Source organism: Phodopus roborovskii, unplaced genomic scaffold (assembly GCF_943737965.1).
Source record: "Phodopus roborovskii unplaced genomic scaffold, PHOROB, whole genome shotgun sequence".
Taxonomy (NCBI): domain Eukaryota; kingdom Metazoa; phylum Chordata; class Mammalia; order Rodentia; family Cricetidae; genus Phodopus; species Phodopus roborovskii.
Window position 1 is genome coordinate 52,611,557 of NW_026126517.1, and position 19,027 is coordinate 52,630,583.

A 19,027-nucleotide genomic window follows, 5' to 3' on the forward strand; every position below is an offset into this window, starting at 1 on the left:
ACAGATACACATACATACATGAGTACATCACACAGATACATACATACATACACACATACAAATTGCATCACACATATATACTCAAGATACACACACACACACACACACACACACCATGTCAAAAAGGAAAATAAAGTCTGATCTTGAATTAAACTAAACAATTCCCCAGTTAAAAAGCAAACACTCCCCTAGGGTGAAAAAATAAAAAAGAAGCTTTTGTTAACTACTCACACCTGAGTGTGATACATCGCTAAGAAAAATTCAGAGTCCCACTGGAGAAAAGACAAAGAAATGGGACACAATGCTAGTCAGAACTGAGATGGAAGTGACAGGAATAAGGATTGAATTATGAGGTGCAATCATAAAAAAAAAACAAAACCAGACAGTCACGAGAAATCTAGTAGCTTAACATTTCATATTGTGATCCTGATGTTTGCTGAAAGTTATACAACTTACAAAATCTATACAAGCATCTTCACCTTCATTTCTATTGCTTGACAATAACATACCTAGACAGTTACAATCACCTTCTGAGACTTCTATGTTTTTTACCTCATTGCTTATCCTCGTATATCCCATTCTTTATACACCAATCAGGATTGTGTCACATAGCTATTCAAAACCTTCCCAGAACTTGAAAGTAAAACCCTGTAGAGAAAACACTACATACTCCAGACATAGAACATGAAAGAACTGAGCTACAACTGTAAGCTTCCTCTTTGAGAACCCACTCTCATAACATTGAAAATGCTATGGAAACAGCCAATGGAGACAATCAAACAATAGACCCACCAACTTCATGGACTACAAATCTCACTGATAACTGACCAGACAAGATAGATACTCCTAATGGTACAATAGTGGCACTTTCATACAGGGAGTAACCAGCAGCTGTCCAAATAGACACAAGGCTTTCACTCAAGAGAAAGAATCCATGTCTGGTATTGTAAACCTTACAACTACTCTTGGTCTTCAACCCTAGAGGAGAACCTACTACTGTCATTTTCTCAAACAAATATAATTTCTAAATGTATTCTATGTGCCCTTATACCCATAGATAAGTGTAGCTCTCACCACTCATCAAAGAAGGGTTTTTAAATATATTTATTTAATTTTTTTTCTTATTTTACATATCGATCCCATTTACCTCTCTCTCCCATCCTTCTATATCTCCCACAGACAACCCCAACCCATCCCCCATCCTCTCCCCAGGGAGGGTGAGGCCTTCAATGAGGGATCATCAAAGTCTGTCAAATCATTTGGGATAGGGCCTAGGCCCACTCCCATGTCTCTAGGCTAAGGAAGCCAATAGGGAATGGGTTCCTGAAGTCTGTTCTTACACTAGGGTACATCCTGGTTCCATTGTCAGAGGTACCACATACTTCCCAGGCCTCCTAACTGAGACCCACATTCAGGGGGTCTGGGTCGGTCTCATGCTGATTTCCCAGCTGTCAGTCTGGGGTCCATGAGTTCCCCCTTTGTTCAGGTCAGCAGTTTCTGTGGGTTTCAACTGCCTGGTCTTGACCTCTTTGCTCATCACTTCTCCCTCTCTACAACTGGATTCAAGGAGTTTGGCTCAGTATTTAGCTGTGGGTGTCTGCTTCTGCTTCCATCAGCTACTGGATGAGGGCTCTAGAATGGCATATAAGGTTCTTTTGCAGTGATGGAAGCTATTACAGAGACCTACAACTTGTCAAATGCAGAATATACATTACCAAGGGGTTCTCAACCAGGATTGCTATATCAGCAATGCAACCCCTAATCTTAAGGCCCAGGGAACATTATGAAGAGAGAGAGGAAAGATTGCAAGAACCAAAGGATGAGGATGCCTGCTATTAAACAGTGTCTTCTTCATATAGTAGGGAAGTCATTCCTATGAAATTTCAGCAGTATGGTTGTCTAAATACCATTCAGTATGACAATATAGATAGGGGAAAATATCAGAAACTTACACCTCTAGATGAAGAACTACAGCCAATCAAAGGCTATTGAGAGAGGGACAGTCGGTTTTCTTGACTGTCAGTCCTCCAATAGGTACAAACCCAAGTATTCAGTCCTAAACCCATCTATGAAAAAGCATACATAAGATACTTAATAAGATGCCATTAAGTTGACAGGTAGTTGGGGGGGCATAGAAAGAGCTGTAGTGGGGCCAGGAGACATGAAAACAATCTTCGGTAACTTCAATAAAAAGAAAACCTCCAAGGCTTCCTGTCTTCCTCAAAGTAAAATTCAGAGGCCTCAGAGCAGAATCTGGCTTCAGATCCCTCTTCCTCTGATGTCAGCATCCTCTTTCTCCCTACACACCCCAACACCTGCTCTGGACCTGTTCCTTCTTCCTATCAAGTACCCTTTGGTCTCAGGGATTTTCCTCATTATACACTCCTGCATGATAACTTCTCAAAGAAACAAACTCAGTGATCCAACACAAATCTGAGACACTATCCCTTTCTGTACTGAATTTACTAGGTTGCATTCTTCCTCATACTATTTTTGATCCTCTAAGAAGATACTTGACTTTCATTTTGGGAAATGGATAGTTTCTCTTTCAACACAGAATGTCAACTTTCTTTGAGGAGGTAATTTTGCATTTTTTAACTTATTGTCATAATTATGAGTTAGGGAAGCATTTTAAATGGACAGTACATGCTTTTTGCATGGGTCATCCAAATTAAATTTTTAGCTCATGTTTCCTAACACTCATCTCTAAAATTGTATTTGGTTATACAAAAATAGGGGATGTCATATCCAGTCTGCTGCACCAAGTTTTTGACATAACAAAATTGGAAATGTTTTTATGCCTTAAAGGAATGAGAGTTTAATAAATAGGACACTGACTATGAAGTCTCATGAAGCAGTAAAAGCTCCCGACTGATCCTGTAAACAAGCTGAGTCCAAATAGCTTTAAGCCAGACCATTGGAAGCACTCATTTGGAAGAAATTTGAAACCATTTTCAGTGAGTACTAGATTATATGAGCTTTTGATATAATAGTCTCTCCAATTCTATATGAAATACCATGGCAGCTCACTAGGAGGGAAAAAATCAAACTATTTTAAAAATGATAACCAATTATATTTGGCACTAAAACACAATCTTGGGGGAATGTTGTACTCCAAGATTTCCCAAAGGGGAAAGTATCTCAAGCAATACAGAAGTTGATCAGAGAATGTTCTCAGCAATACTCAGGAAGCTGCCCATCCTGTCCAGAGTCATGAACATAAAATAGACTATTTTTAAGCTATATCTGAAATTAGCATGCCAATTATACCATATTAATGTAATACAATTATGAGAATGGCAAAGGAGCTTCAAACATGTTTTCTGTCTGAATCAGCTCAGTACTCTCTAGCCATTCCATTTTATTTTAATATCAAAGGAGAGTAGGTACAGCCCAGACTTTGAACTGATGTTCTTCAAGTATTTCTGTTTCAGTTTGTAACTACCTGTGTTTGAAAATCTCTATCTGTCTGGAGCAAAAAACTTAAATAAATCTGATATTTTTTTTTACTTCAAAAACAGTACTTTGCTTGGATTGACACCACCCTAGAAGGAGTGAGGCAAGAAACAACTTGTGAAAGTGAATGAATTCTTTGCTATCTCTGAGCTTTTGTCTAGTTTGTCTTTGTCTTCTGTAAAGTAATTTCACCAACTTAAACAAAACAGTTAGACACAAAACCCAAATTGGAATATAGTTCATCTTCCATGGTATCAATTTGAATGAATTTCTATACTCAAAATATAATACCCAAGAAAGGTAGTTTGTAATAAAAAGTGAGTTAGCTTTCTAACTGCAGACGATAGAAATGCAATAGTAAGAAGGAAGTAAAAACTAGGATGAAAAGAAAGAGCATGTCTCAAGAACATCTTGTTGATGAAGTCATGAATTTGTGTGTTAAAATATTTTGTAAACAAAGGAGTAGTTACCATTTTGACTGACAGGTAAATAGTCCTGGTTGTCATTTTCATTGTCACCAATTTCAATAAGCACATCTACAGCTATAATGTCCTTAACTACTAATCAAGAAAGTTAAACAAATAAAGCAGGAAGAAAACCAATGTGAGTGGGACCATCTCTAGAAAGAGGGTCTTAGATTGTATAAAAATCAAACTGAGCAGTTTGGTGGGACGTGCCTTTAATCTAGCACTCAAGAGGCAGAGGCAGGCAGATCTCTGTGAGTTCCAGGCCAGCCTGATCTACAGAGTGAGTTCCGGGACATTCAGAATCCTGTCTTAAAAAAAAAAAAAAAAAAAAAACTGAGCATGAGCAACAATTAGGACCAAGACAGTAAGCAGTATTCCTCCTTGGTCTCTGCCCCAGTCCCTACCTTATTTCCTTTATGATAAACCATAAGCTATAATGTGAAATAAACATTTTCCTTGCCACATTGGTTATGGTGTTTTATCACAGCAATTGAAAAGCAAACCAGAACATCAAGAAAGCATTGGAGAGCAAATCTCAGAAACAGAACATGGAGGGGGAATCTGCACTGTGAAGGTTGAAGCAGGAGTCACAAGTTCAAGGGCACATGGTCTGTGTAGGGAGACTCTGACTTAAATTTAAAAGATAACAAGTCAAAAAAAATCAGTAAATGATTAGATTGACAATTTTTAGTACATGATACACAAATTTCACAACCATGCATTTATATTCAAATGTTAACAAGTTTCTTAAGGTGAATAATTATCTATTAATTCTTCTTAAAACTATCACATGGACTCCTAGAAAACCTAGTACAGTAGTAGGCATACAGTGTCTAATGCCTACTCTTTTAGTTGAAATATATTCCAATATCAATAACAATATCTTATGAGTTGTTCTATTTCATTAACCTCACATTCATTATCTGGTAGTAACAGAATTTGACTCACTTTCTGTAATACTCAAAAACCTAGAAATTGTATTATTAAGATATATGGAATTTAAAAGTCCCATGTACTACTAATGCTAGCACTTTCAGTTTTATTTTACTTGCTTAACAACTATCAAACTCTGTTGGTAATAAGATCCATTCCTGAGTCCTTTGAGGATAGATGGGAAGCTGCCATGGCCCTGAGTAGAACTGCAGGTTCCATCAGGACTGAATTATGGAGTTCCTCCTCAAACATTCTTTCCCTTGTGTCAATAAATGTCACTTCACACATGTACTCAACAGACTGCTTTAGAACATTTAAAAGCCAGCATTACTTTTATTTTTGTTTCTTCGTGCTCAGTTTGTTCACTCTTCCTATGTTGAACAATGCTAAATAATAAGTACTTGCAGTACATTAAATATTTTTGCATATAAAGAAAATTTCTATTCCCTTTGGCCTTAAATGGAGAGAATAAAATCCAATTTTATTTCGCTTGCAACATGTGGAGCAATGACAAGAAAATCAGCCTTGCAGGAGGGAAAGAAATGTGAAAATTATGAATAAAGAGAGGCAAAGGAAATAGAACAATTTCAAACTGGTGTTGGTTATATCATGGTCCTAGATCTATGCTATATACAATATATTAATCACATCTACTAACTATCCTGTCAGTACAAAGTATTTTAATGGATAATGAGATCCTTCTCATTAAGTTACCAGAAATGTAGCATATTTGAAAATGCTATCTGTTTTGAATTGGAACCAAAGCTTCTACCACTGCCCAGAAAAAAAAAATATATCTAACTGTGTGTGGGGGGGGTCATAGTCATAGGATGAACATAACAATTATTGATTTTTTTTCCTTGAAAAGAAAATTCTTCCTTATTTCAAAATAAACATGCAACATGCAAAAAGAAAATACCTTGAGCTTCTTATTTTCGGGGTCTGTTGACATGGACAGTGCACAAGGTGAGATCAGCTCCTTGGTTCTTGTTAGAGAGACAGGAAGTGATGGGCTTGGAACGAGTGAGCTGTGGTTGGGTATTGTGCTTTCAGACGGTCCAGTTCTTGAAGGACATGTACCACGGTCACAGCTAGGGTACAGTGCTGAAGGACTAGGTTGGAGTACCTGGGTGAGTGAACTCTCAGGAGGAAGTCTGGAGAGCCCCAAATTGGGATGAGAAGCAGAGCCTGCGTGGGGGGTGGGAGGAGCAGGAAGAACAGAAGGGTGCAGCCTGGGGCCTGAGTGTTGTTGGGAGCAGGCTGTTTTGGATCTATCTATCAGATCTGAGAGGGCTGGGGACGGGTGGAAACACTTCTCTAGAGAGGAAAGGGCAGGGCTCTCATTGACAGGAGACACAGAGGATAATAAGGTAGAAGGTTGTGTGCAAATATTCCTGTCCTTTTCTGGGCCCCTGAGGTCACCATCCTGTCTGCCCTCTGAAGAAGGAAGAGGGGATGAGCTCGGTGTGACAGGAGGGGCATCAGCAAAACCGAATGTGTCCGTCTGTAATTGGGGTAGTGTCGTGCTGCTCCTCAGTGTGCCTCGTGGTATTTTCTCTACATCCATAGAAGCATAGCTGCTACTGTCAGGTGCTGGTGGAGAGATGAGGTACACCTGAGAAAGTGGGGGAGACTTGGGAAAGGAAGGGAGGTGGCAGGGTTGGCGTGTCTCTGCAGAAGCCTGGTGTTCTCCTTGCTCAGAAGACCCAGCTGTCAAGGAACAACTTGAGAGAGATTTCTTAGGTGTGGGAGAAGATTGCTTCACTCTTTGATCAAGTGTGAGAGTGGAAGAGGCCAGGGAATTGAGTGAGAAGGTTGGGCAGGATGCAGGGGATAAAGGCCTTTGGTGAGAAGGGTTTGATTTGAGGATAGCAGTGAGGAGAGAGAGCCGAGAGGGTACTGGGGACTTCACGCCTGCCTTTGAAAGATTTCCACTGGATGACATGCGGCTACAGACAGTAGACAAAGAGCCATGGGAAGAGGAGGTAAGTGGTTTTGGACTTGGAGAGAGTGAATGCATGACAATGCGGACCGGTATGTAGGAAGGTGAAGGTGACTTCAGAGAAGCACCAGAGGCAGGTGAAGGAGAGGTTCTCAGATCTTCCCTGGGATTAAGGACAGGCGCAGTTGACATACTCGTCTGTGCTTCGGATGCCAGTCCACGTGTGTGACCAGCAATATTTGAACCACGTAAACTAGAACCTGACAGCTGAGTGGAAGGGGAAAATACTAATGACGAAGCACCCCTCCATGCAGAAAGAGGGAACTCGTGAGCAGTAGAGTGGAAATACGTAGCTGTTTCTTCCACCGAGTTCCCTGTGACATCCAGCCTGTGAGTGTGAAATTCCTGTAGCACAGAGGCTCCGCTGACGTTAGCTGGAACGGGTGCCGTTTTCTGATTAGTTGGAGAAACAAAGGAGAAAGCAGGTGGTTTATGAGCAAGCTGCTCTGAGGTAGTGGGAGAAGTTAGCTAGAGGAAAGAAAAATAGATTGAAATAGGACATTACTTATGAAATTGTCAAAATACTCTTCCACTGTGTGTTTGTGCCAACAGCCCTACTTCTAGTTCAGATAAAATGAATGACATTTTAAGCCTCCATTAATAACGAAGGAGTGTATGCTTACTAATGAGACATGGCTTTGAATTTCAAATAAGATATAAATCGTGAAGTTGTACACCCTATAACCTATTTATTCCCTGAAACAAAAACAAATATGAAATTTGTTTTCATTATTCTATTGTAAAAACAGTTAAATATTTAAAATAGTCGTCCTAATTTGGAATTGTATAATATAAAAGGATTGAAGTTGTCTTAATTACAAATATCAAACTTCATTTTGGAAAATGGAATAGATTTTTCTACCATTGAAAGAAAATAAAGCACAGCTTAATAATGACTAGAACCCTAAATGTTAATATATTTCCATTGCTTAAAATTTGAAAGACTTGGACTACATATTGTGAATCTGTCCAAAATTCAAAGAATGAAGCTCAACACAATAATAAATTATTATTTATTAGAGCAAACACCAAGCCTAAAATAGAGACAGCACTTTAGCTTATGTCCCCCCAATCACTTGCCAGAATGAACATATAACAATAATTTAGCAAACACTTAGCCAATGATTTGAGTTCTTCTGGAACCAATGGGCTCTCTTTCTTATGAAAAAAAGCTAGAGCAACTGCAAACCATCTGCCAAAAACAGGAGAAAATTTTTAAAACATAATTTTACTTTAAAAGGTAGAGCTAGTCTGTGGGATAGCATATATATATATATTCTTGCACCACTTAAGTAGTCCAGAATTTAAGACAAATGCTGAAATCACGCCAAAGTTTCTAAACAGAGACTTTAAGATTATTAATTTGGTTTTATCAGACTATAAAATAAAAGTACGCAAGGCCAGTGAACTTGAGAAATATGAGTCATCTAAAATATTAATGGATATTAATATATATAATGCACTAAGTAAATAGCAGAAAAATGTCTGTATATTTAAATCAGCACATTTCTGTTTGTAGATAAAAGACATATTTTAGGCTTTTGCTTTAGATCCATGTGAACAAAATTTCTAATAGACCATTGTGATGAACTTCCTGACATTTAGTCTCAAGCCCTAAAAACTTATATCTAACAAATTCAAAGATTTCATTCCAAACCTCTTAGCCTCTGTGCAAACACACCTCAAATATTCCTTTTATAAATATGAAGATCAGCAAGCAATTTTGCCACATAAATAACATTTGAAATCATTGACAGAGTCCAAAACATCAAAACATCATTGAAAATGGAAAATCAAACAGAACTCAATCAAACTGAGAAAGCTTAATCATTCCCATGCAGTTTATCTTGGAACACTGCTTAGCTGGTGTTTATGCTACTGATTCATATGGCTGGGGAGGATATTTAAATGCAAACATCACCAACTGGCCAAAACAATGCCTCTCTTACTAAAAGACAACAACATTTTATTTGGAGTTTTACAATAATTTGTAGCTGGAGTTACATTTAGTGTTAAAAAATCATTCTCTCAAGAGTTCCTATTTATTCTTTCAGTGTGTGTGTGTGTGTGTGTGTGTGTGTGTGTGTGTGTGAGTGTGAGTGCAATTGTAAGTGTTTTAACCGTAAGTGAAAGAAGAAGAATGGAGACATTTCAAGTCTCCAGGATGTCACTGTACCCTATTTATAAAAGATGTTAGAATTTGCTAGCAACTTCCTTGTAAATTGCTGCTGACTGCCACGGGAATCCAACTATCTTTCCACCCACCCTCCCCCATGAAAACCATTTTATTTCAACTTTCCTCAAGGGAAAACACACAATCTTGAAAAACACCCATATTTCTGGAAAAATACATGCTGGATTCTGATGAAAACTCCTCCCCAGAAAATAAGAAAGGCAACTCCACAAGGGGACATGCACGGAGCTGAAGAACATAGCTACTGGAACTGAGATCAGCGGACAGCAGGGCATGCCTGATGCTCACTGTTGTTCTCTGTGAATTAGGTATCTCTCAACAACGTTTTACAAGCAATGGATATTTACATCTGTCTCTGGCCTGCATTCTACCCCACCCACATTTTTTTGTTCTTCCTTCTCTTTGCTATATTTCTATCAATGCTGTTTTCTAAGAGCTTCAACATAGGCAATAAACTATCAATTTATCTCTATTATTTACCAAATTGCCAACATGTTAAAAACATAGGCTAATAATTTTTTACATTAGTAAAAGTCTTCCCTGGAACTTTCTCTGAGTACAAGCCTCTATGTCCCTAACATCCTACTGCACTATGGGATATTTTTCCTAATAAAAATTCAGAATTTTGTCACACATTTTAAGAGTTAATTGGTGAGAAAATTCTAAAACACTGATGTTTAATAATATTTACTATGTTGATCTACATGTAATTTTACTTATAATTTCTAGTTGGCATTTGAATATATTTACAATATATTCATTAGCAATTTCCAAATGCACTATATTATTCTAATTTACACTAACATATAAGTGTAACACCATAACGTTATATACTTTCTAGATACCATAGATTCATCATTAATTGTAAAAAATTCACAATACTGAGTCCATATCATTTTTATTCCTTTTATATAAAAAGAGGCAAAGACATAAATGAATAATTTCATGGAGAAGGAAGAGAGGGTCACTCACCAAATTCTCAGTCAGTAACTTGGAATAGTCCCTTCATTTCACCTCTAAACCCTCTGCCAACACCAGCAATGGTAAATTTTTTCATTGAAATATACAGTGTATCCCCGTTCATGTTCCCCCATTAATAACTATGCTGTGTTCTCCACCATCCCGTCCTTTCCCCCACATTGTTTGGACATTCCTCTGGTGCTGACTGTACTTATTGCCAGCACTCTCATCTCTCATTTCCTCCATCTCTTAACCACATGCTTCCTCCAAATGCATTCTCAGGACGCTCTTCTCAAAAGGCTGTCCTAAACTTTTGGATGCAGTATCAGAACTCTAATGAGAGAATATGTTTGCAATGTGCTACTATCCTAAAGTAGATGAACTTAATCACTGCATCATGTATCACAGAGGCTCCACATTCTTTAAACAGCCATGCTATTAGAGAACTGCCTTGTAATTTATTTTAGTAAATCTGAAGTTAGCTGTGGCTTCCAACATTCACTTTTTCTAATGTGCCAAAGAGATTTGAGAGTGTCTACATCAAAGCTAAAGTGACTGCTCTGTTATCTGAGATGTGGGCATTGCCAGATGCTGGTCCTCCACAACTACACCCTCCCCAGAATCATTACATCCTTTAGAAAACACCCCCATTATCCTAACAGCAATCATTATATCATTGAAATGTGCCCTTCTACTAGTGGCTGGTCCTCTTCTCTCTATGGCATACACATATAAAGCCACCAGGACAATTCTTGGCCTTTCTTATCTGAACCAATAAAATAACCTTGTCTGATATTCCTAACTCTAGCTTTAATCCATAAAATTGAACCTTTAAAATCTAATCAATGAACATCTATGCTCAAGGCTTCATCAGTGCTAGGGTGTCTGTTTTCTGTGTCTGTGACTCCTAAACAATGACTTCCCTGACCTCACTTCCCATCTATTTTTAGCTCTATCTGTCCTATGACTCTACGCACACTCTTTTCCCAAAGGTCATCAAATAATCCCCTAATTTTCAAAGTTAAAGGGCTTGAAATGACCCACTTTACTATTCTTGTTTTATATTTCAATTACAAACTTCCTTTTTGGAAAGTCTCTTATTTATATACATGAAAATTCTTTTTAGCCTTTTTGTGAACATTTAAATCTATTCTAAGTTTCAGTTGAGATTTTTTATTCAATTATTTGTTTTATTTTCAATAGCATATTTGGTTTTTATTCACACTTCATTTACTGATTTTACTTATTGGTTTATTTATTTTTTTAAAGTATGTGCTTTCACTTAAATATTCCACTTTGAGGTAGCTTAAAAGAAAATGGCCTCTGAAGGGAGTGGCACTATTAGGAGGTATGACTTTGTTGGAGTGGGTGTGGCCTTGTTGGAAGAAGTGTGTCACTGTGGGGGGGGGTGGGCTTTGAGGTCTTCTATGCTTAAGCTACTCACAGTGTGACACTAAGTTAACTTCCTGTTGCCTGCAGCTCAAGATGTAGAACTCTCAGCCCCTTCTCCAGGACTATGTCTGCCCATGCCACCATGCCCCACCATGATAATGGACTAAACCTCTGAAACCAATTAAATGTTTTTATTTATAGAAGTTAGCTTGGTCATGGTGTCTCTTCATGGCAATAGAAACCCTAAGACAGAAGTTTGTAGCAGGGACTAGGGTATTGCTGTGATAGGCCTGACCATGTTATTGTTTAAAAATTTGGACTTTGGTACTGTGGGTTAGGAGAGTAGCAGTATACTTTAAGAACTGCTTAATGGGCCATCCTAGTAAGTCCATGAAATACACTGGTACCTAGAATGATTTGAATTGTGGGGGACTGACTCAAGAGGTTTTAGAGAATTTTAGTATCTTACCTAGAGATTGTTCTTGTGATATTTTGGTGAAGAATGTGGCTGGCTTATGCCCTTTTCAAAAAAGTCTGTCCAAGACTAAAATGAACAGTTTGGGATTAATTCCAGGGGAACTCTCAGAACAGCCTAGTATTGACTCTGTGGTATGGTATTGAGCAATCACTCTTATGAAGATTTGTAATGAAAAGGAGAAAGTTAAGAAAGTAAAAATACAAAATGTACAATTTGAGCAGAAAGGGAACACCAGAAACTAAACCCTGTCTTCAAGAAGCTAATCAAGTTAAAAAAATAAAAAAAAAAAAGGGGGGGGAGAGTAGTTACCTCAGGCAAGATCCCACCCAATTAAGTATCCAACTTGTGAAAAGGAATTAAAGAAAAGCCTAGAGCTGGGTGTGGTGGTGCACGCCTTTAATCTCAGCACTCCAGAGGTAGAAGCAGGTAGATCTCTGAGCTTGAGGCCAGCTCAATCTACAGATCTAGTTCCTGGAGAGCCAAGCTTAGGCAGTGAAGGAAACCGTGGAAAACAGAAAGCTGGAGAAGATGTAATTAAGCAAGGAGGCCATGTTCCAGTCCAAACAAGCAGTAGAACTTAGCAGTTTTAGCTGGCCACCTGGTTCTGGCTTTAGAGTCAAGGATTCAAAAAAAAAAAAAAAAAAAAAAAAAAAAAAAAAGGATAATGGAATTTCCCTCCATGACTAAAGAAAGCCACTGAGGCCAAGCATGAGTCTGAGGTGAATGGAGGCCTACAGATGCCATTACATGAAGCTGTGATGGTGCAGCTTGAATTGCCTTAGAGATCCCAAGATGTTGGAGATGACATAGCAGTGGGATCCCTGCTGTGAAGGAGAGTGGCTAACAAGGAATATAATCAGCCCAAGTAAGAAAAGTATGTTGCAGTCAGCAAACATGAAAGGAGTTGGAGATCTGAATTGCATTTTGACATCAGACATGGAGATGTAGACGTTGAAGTTTGCCCAGCTTGTTTTCAATCTTGCTTTAAACTTTAGACTTTTAAATTAGTTTGAGACTTTTATAGACTATGGGCACTTTTGAAGTTGGACTGAATACATTTTTGCATTATGATATCATTACAGGACTTTGGGGACCAGGAACTAGAATGTGGTGGTTTAAAAGAAATGGCACCCAAGACGGCAGCTTTTTTGGAGTAGGTGTGGCCTTGTTGGAGGTGAGTTTTGAGGTCCCATATGCTTAAACTACTCACAGTGAGGCACTCAATTCACTTCCTGCTGCCTGTCACTCAAGATGTAGAAATCTTAGCTCCTTGTCCAGCACCATGTCTGCCTATATGCTGCCATGTCTCACCATGATGATAATGGTCTAACACTCTGAAACTGTAAGCCACTCAAACTAAATGTTTTCCTTTACAAGAGTTATCATATTTGGGATATACCAAACCACAAAATTTACATTAATATTTTTAGAATACATCAAGTCAATAGGTAACAAAATGTTTAACACAAATAAAAAATGAGCTACATCTTTAAGGACATTAAAAACTGTTAAGGGAGTTGAGACATGTGCCAAATAGTAACAATGCATGCTGTACTGTGGCCATTTCAAAACTGTATGTTAAAGAAGTATCAGAATTGTTCTGGGGAAGAGTTGTACTCACTAAGGGCACTGGAACGAATTTCATGGGGTTAGTATCTGAGCAAGGACTTCAGAGAAGAACATAATGTGACTTTAGCAATATTTTTTTCTATACCTTAGTGAAGCCCAGTTTCACACAAAGGACTTCTCTAAAGAAATTAACAGAAATAAGTCTTTATTTAAAGTTATTTTAAATCTAATTAAGAAAGAAGAAAATCAATTGTTAAAGGTAGAAAGGAACAATGAATGGTAGAGATTTTTCTTAAATCCACCCTCAAAGAAAATCACAAAAATAGAGGAGCACTAACTCATCTCCAGGAAGTGGTCCAGCTAAAGATAAGCATCAGTATCAAACAACATAGATGTGAGTTCTGGGAAGACACCATTCAACAGAGAAACCAAGAAATCAGCAATGAATGAGTGAGCTGTTTATACTGAGTGATAATTCACAAGAGCTAAAGAAAAACAATGCAAGATGTGGCTAGATTAAGAGTCTAGACTATGGAAAGGGCAAAGGCCAGGTGAAGAGTTGAAGACATTCTTTAGGAATACCTTGTTTCTGACTAACCAGTAATACTAACTTACTAACTTATGGGTTTGTTTTTCTTTATAAGAAAAATCAGAGGTTTACTTCATTGACTACATTTTTAAATGAAAAAACAAATGTTGTTAATATCTAGCAACCAGTCTTGGAATTTGTTGTCAAATTTTTACAAACTCCCACTACTGTCTTAATTGCTATTCTAGTCATTTCTTGTTAGTTTATGCTTGTCCATAGTAGCTGTCCTTACCTCATCATGATCTACATCTTCACAGAAAATCAAGTATCAGTTTTCTGACATCAGGATCCAGCACCTCCCTATAGCTTGTAACCATAATCCTCAGCTACTAAGGAACTAGGTTGATTTCTATTTTTTTGTTTGGCACTTAGGTAACTTCATCTATCTTCCAGGAAAAAATATTCCTAAATATGAACTCATCCTCTACTTTGACCTCACTATATTTGACTACACAAAGCAAAATAAATGACCAGTTCAATTAAATAAATCAATGAACAGGAAAAGAAGAAATAAAATCTCCAAATTTCTTCAACAGAATGCTTTAAATTTATTGTTATTGTGCTATTACTCTTATAGAAGTGACCACCTTCTATTGTCTTCCCTGGCAACAGAAATCTATGGCAATCCTTTCGCTTATTTATCCAATTTCCTGAGGCAATGTCTGAGAAAGCAATGTCTGAGTCTGTGCTGCCTTTTGAGAACACCCTGACTTACATTACTGCACTACTTTGTGTCAGTACCTCACTGAAAATAAGTTTCTAAGAAATAATATTTTAGGGACTGGAGAGATGGCCAGTGGTTAATGGCAGCTGCAGAGAACCTGAGTTCAATTCCCAACATTGACATAGCAGCCCACAACCATCTATATAACTCTAATTCCAGAGGATCCAAAGCTCTCTCTGGCTTCCAGGGGCAAAAGGCATAGTACACAGATATACAGTCACAAAAAAAAAAAAAAAAAAAAAAAAAAAAAAAAACAAAAACACCATACTCATAAAAAAAATTTAAAGATAAAAGACATGTGTGAGAGAGATGTTTTATATACTGAGATCCACAATAGCAATACCTTAATGAGCATCTGCCATTACTAAACAGCAGTGAAGTATACTCAGTGCTTGAAAGTAATAAAAATTACAGCATCAGGAATCAGGGAAGTTTGCAGGAATAGACATGAGTGACAAGAAATGTAGAAGACCTATTCTACCATCTTGCTAAATCCTAATACCACAAAAAAAAAAAAAAAAAAAAAAAAAACTACACTACAAAATAAATAAATAAAAAATAAAAATACCCTTCAAGCTACCTGATAATGCATATAAGGGTTTGAATTGCTAGAATCTAAACAGGATGTCTTAGAACCAGTTCACTGTCCACTGTCAGGCAGTGAGACCTCTTCCTGCAGCACCTTCAAAGTCAGCCTCTGTGGCCCTGGCCTTCCAACCACACCTTCCATTTCAGAGGCACCTGGCACTTCAGTTATACTCAGCAGCCAATCAGCATCAGAATCTTCTTCCCATGTCTTCCTTCAAACTCCCTTCCCATCTCTGTTGCCATCACTGAATAGGCTTCTCCTACCACAATATTGGCTCTCCATCTTAGAAGATGCTGCTATCTCACTGATAAATTTCAGAATGGGATATTCTTCCCAGCTTCATTCAAGGCAGTTCTGTCTTATCATATTCCAGAACCACACACTTTCCTTAAGACATACATGACAATATTCTGTTCCTTACATAGTGCTCTTTCCTTTTATTACTCCTTTATTGGTTTAAAAGTACTGTGTTTACTCCTTAGATATATTTAATACTTCTTGGATATTTCATATTGAAGAAATATGCTTCTTGATTTCCCCAGCAATCCCCATACTCAAGTCAGCCTTCTCCAAAAAATTGCTCAAAAGGAAAATACAGTATTTTCCCAAATCTACTCTGGCTAACTGTGTTATATTTTCTATCTAATTGATTCACGGTATAATTTCCAGTCACATCGACTTCTCAATGCTTATTTATACTGTGTTTATTGTAATCTTGAGGTTTGGAGGTTTTAATAGTTTTGAGAGTCACCTATTCTTTAAACAGGGAATGTTTGCAGATGCCCACAACAAAAGATAATGAAAATGGCACCTACCTGTCCATGCTTTTGCTTAGGGGTCATCCCATGAGGAATTTCCAGATGTGATGAGGCCTTGAAATCAACCTCACGTACTTTGGGACGAACCACATCAGAAGCCAGACTGGAAGAAATAGCCAGAGACTTGGGCCTGGTAGCTATGTTGCCTGTTCCCCCTGGGGGTCCTTGTTCACTTTGTCTGCTTGTAGCTTCATCTTCACCATCGGAATCCACAACAAAAACATATTCTGCTTTGAAGAGGTCACCTTTCTGCATTCCTTCTGGTTCGTTCCTATCAAATTTCGGTCCTTGTGAATTCCTTCCACTGAACAATGAGGGATAAGCCAGTATCCTCTGGTCTCTCTCCTGTTTGCTCTCACAGCTGAAGGTCATATGGTCACTGTACTCAAACTGCAACAAATGTAGGAAGATAAAAATGTTGACAAGGGGTGACAGATGCATCTTTTTGTTAAACTTTGCTAAAAAGTTTAACCCACTCATTGAAAGGTTTTTAATGCATTACAATACCAGGCTTGCCTGAGAGAAATGATCTGAAACACATGCTTCCTCTTACTAGCTCATTTGTTTGTACCTCCCCAGCTCCAAAAGACTTAGAGTTCAGACTTAACATCAACAAGTAAAGTTTACTGCTTCCCAATAAATCATGAGGAAGGGAGAGAGAAAAGGAATCAGGGAAGACAGAGCAAGAAGGGTGATCAATGAAGATATTCACAAAGCAGCTGTCATGTGGATTGGACAAGGTTTTAGTAAACTATCACACAACCAGCACATCCTTTACTAACAATGATGTTGGGGGGGGGTCCCATAAAAAATACCAAAATAAAATAAATTTCCAAACTTTTGAAAGGAAAGGTAACACTAATACCAAGTACATCAATTGTCAGATGAAAAATGTAAGCTAATTGGAAGGACCTTATGAATGGGACATTTTTTTTTAAGATACAGGGACTATAGAGATGTGTGAGTGAATAAAACAATTACTATAGGAGTATGAATATTTGATTTCAGATCTCTATCACCCAAAAAGAAAACCTAAGTGATGCACACATATGTATAACACCATCACTGTGGATACAGAGCTTGCTAAGCAGCCAGTCGGCCATTCTAGCCAAAATGGTGAGCTCCAGGTTCAGTTGAGAGACTCTGTCTCAAAAGATGTGGTAGAAAAGCAACTGAGGAACACACTATAGGACATCTCTGCCCTAGACTCATTCTGACATTGACAAGATGTACATGCCCATGTATAAAGATACAGACAAACGTAATGTAAAGTGTGGGGGTTTTATTTCAGTACATTATTTCATTTTGAGCTGTCACTTTGAACTGGGAATTTTCAGTTTTTCTATACAGTTTTCTATGAATAGTCAGAATTTTTACAAGATCCAAATTATTATAGTTTTATCAAGCTATCAAATTTCTTTTTCTATCATAACAGCCATTGACAGACAGTGCCTATAAAACCCAACACCTATTCCTTATTTTAATTACCATTCTGTGATTGTTCTTTTTAAACCACTTTCCTATAATGTTCAAATTAGTTCAGAAGAAAAAAAGTAAGTCACTAAATACTAACAAGTTCAACGATGGCGGTCAATTTAACATCCGCTAAAATGTATGTGTTACATGAATAGAGACAGAAGTCAAAAACTGAGTAAGTACAACTGAATTGAAGAGGCAATTCATAATCCCAGCCCACCGTGTTTGGCTGCTCCTGATACTGTTGCAGTCTAAATGACACAGGTGAAACTTGTCATATGTGGCTTTCTGTGTCTTCCTCCATTTTGTGTTTGTTTGTTTGTTTGTTTACTCTGAGGTAGCTTATTTCACAACATTTACCACTACCTTGGGTTTCACCATACACTCTTCTTATCTTTACTTTCATTGTCCTGTGAGTTGTTATTATCCTCTTGAAATGTATTACTAGCATGATCTTCTATGCATGTCACCTGAAATCATTATTGCTTTCTTCATGTATAAAATGAGGTGAGAATATCAATATCAATTTTGAGATGGAATGATGATTCAGCCATTAAAGGACAGGCTCACAAGCAAACAAGCAAGATAATGTCAACTTTCTTTAAGATGATTAAAGGAGATTATACACTCTACGCATGGACACACTCAATGGAGACAGAGAGAACTTGGAAGCATGGCACTGTTTGGCTGTGGTAAGCTCTTGACACTTGACGATTTAAGAAGGTTGGGATGGCAATATGTTTGAGGACACATAATAAGAGACATAAGACTTTATACATTTGTTCTGATATATATATATATATATATATATAATACATATATATATGCATATGCAAACGCATGGCAATCCTGGAGCTCAGGCTAAACTCATGCTCCACTATAGAGCTAAACCTTCAGCTCTCAGAAGCATATTTTAAGCATCCTTAGAGTTCACATCATATTATTTTAAACAGAGGAAATACACATTGATACAAATTTCCAAGTCATTATTATAGATAATTTTAGGTTGTCATTCAAAATTTCAAAAGAAGAAAAACAATCCTACCCTATTAACACTTTCTGGGCTCTTATCACTTGGTTCCTCTGGAATTTTAACAAGGAATTTGGAAGTGTCAGCCAACTGAATATGGGTTGGTAGTCTTCTGACAGTAGGGACAAATGTGAAGATCAGAGGTTTGGCTTCAGAATCTCCAGGAGAGACCTATGAGATATGTAAGAAATTAGACTTTCAGCCTTGCCAAAGGTTCCTAGCTTTATTTTTCATGTTCCATATTTGTCTGGTTCACTTTAATAAGCTGCCTGCTGTCCTGTACTGATGCCAATAAAATATACATAAAAATACTCATAGTGCATGAGAACCCCCTTTAAGACTCCATAATA

The 19,027-nt window shown here is 37.7% G+C and overlaps 1 protein-coding gene across 16 annotated transcripts in view; it reads right to left on the reverse strand.

Annotated features, from left to right (window-relative positions):
* The window catches only part of Mlip (muscular LMNA interacting protein), a 231,115-nt gene that overhangs the window by 107,574 nt on the left and 104,514 nt on the right, over nt 1–19,027 (reverse strand). For 10 of the 16 annotated variants that reach the window (XM_051197984.1, XM_051197977.1, XM_051197982.1 and 7 more), the window contains exons 2-4: nt 18,693–18,848; nt 16,169–16,561; nt 5,776–7,251 (exon numbers count right to left, since the gene is read on the reverse strand). In XM_051197984.1, coding sequence (XP_051053941.1) covers nt 5,776–7,251; nt 16,169–16,561; nt 18,693–18,848 — 2,025 coding nt within the window. The remainder of the gene's footprint in view (nt 1–5,775; nt 7,252–16,168; nt 16,562–18,692; nt 18,849–19,027) is intronic. The other 6 variants (XM_051197980.1, XM_051197989.1, XM_051197990.1 and 3 more) reach the window with 2 other exon arrangements.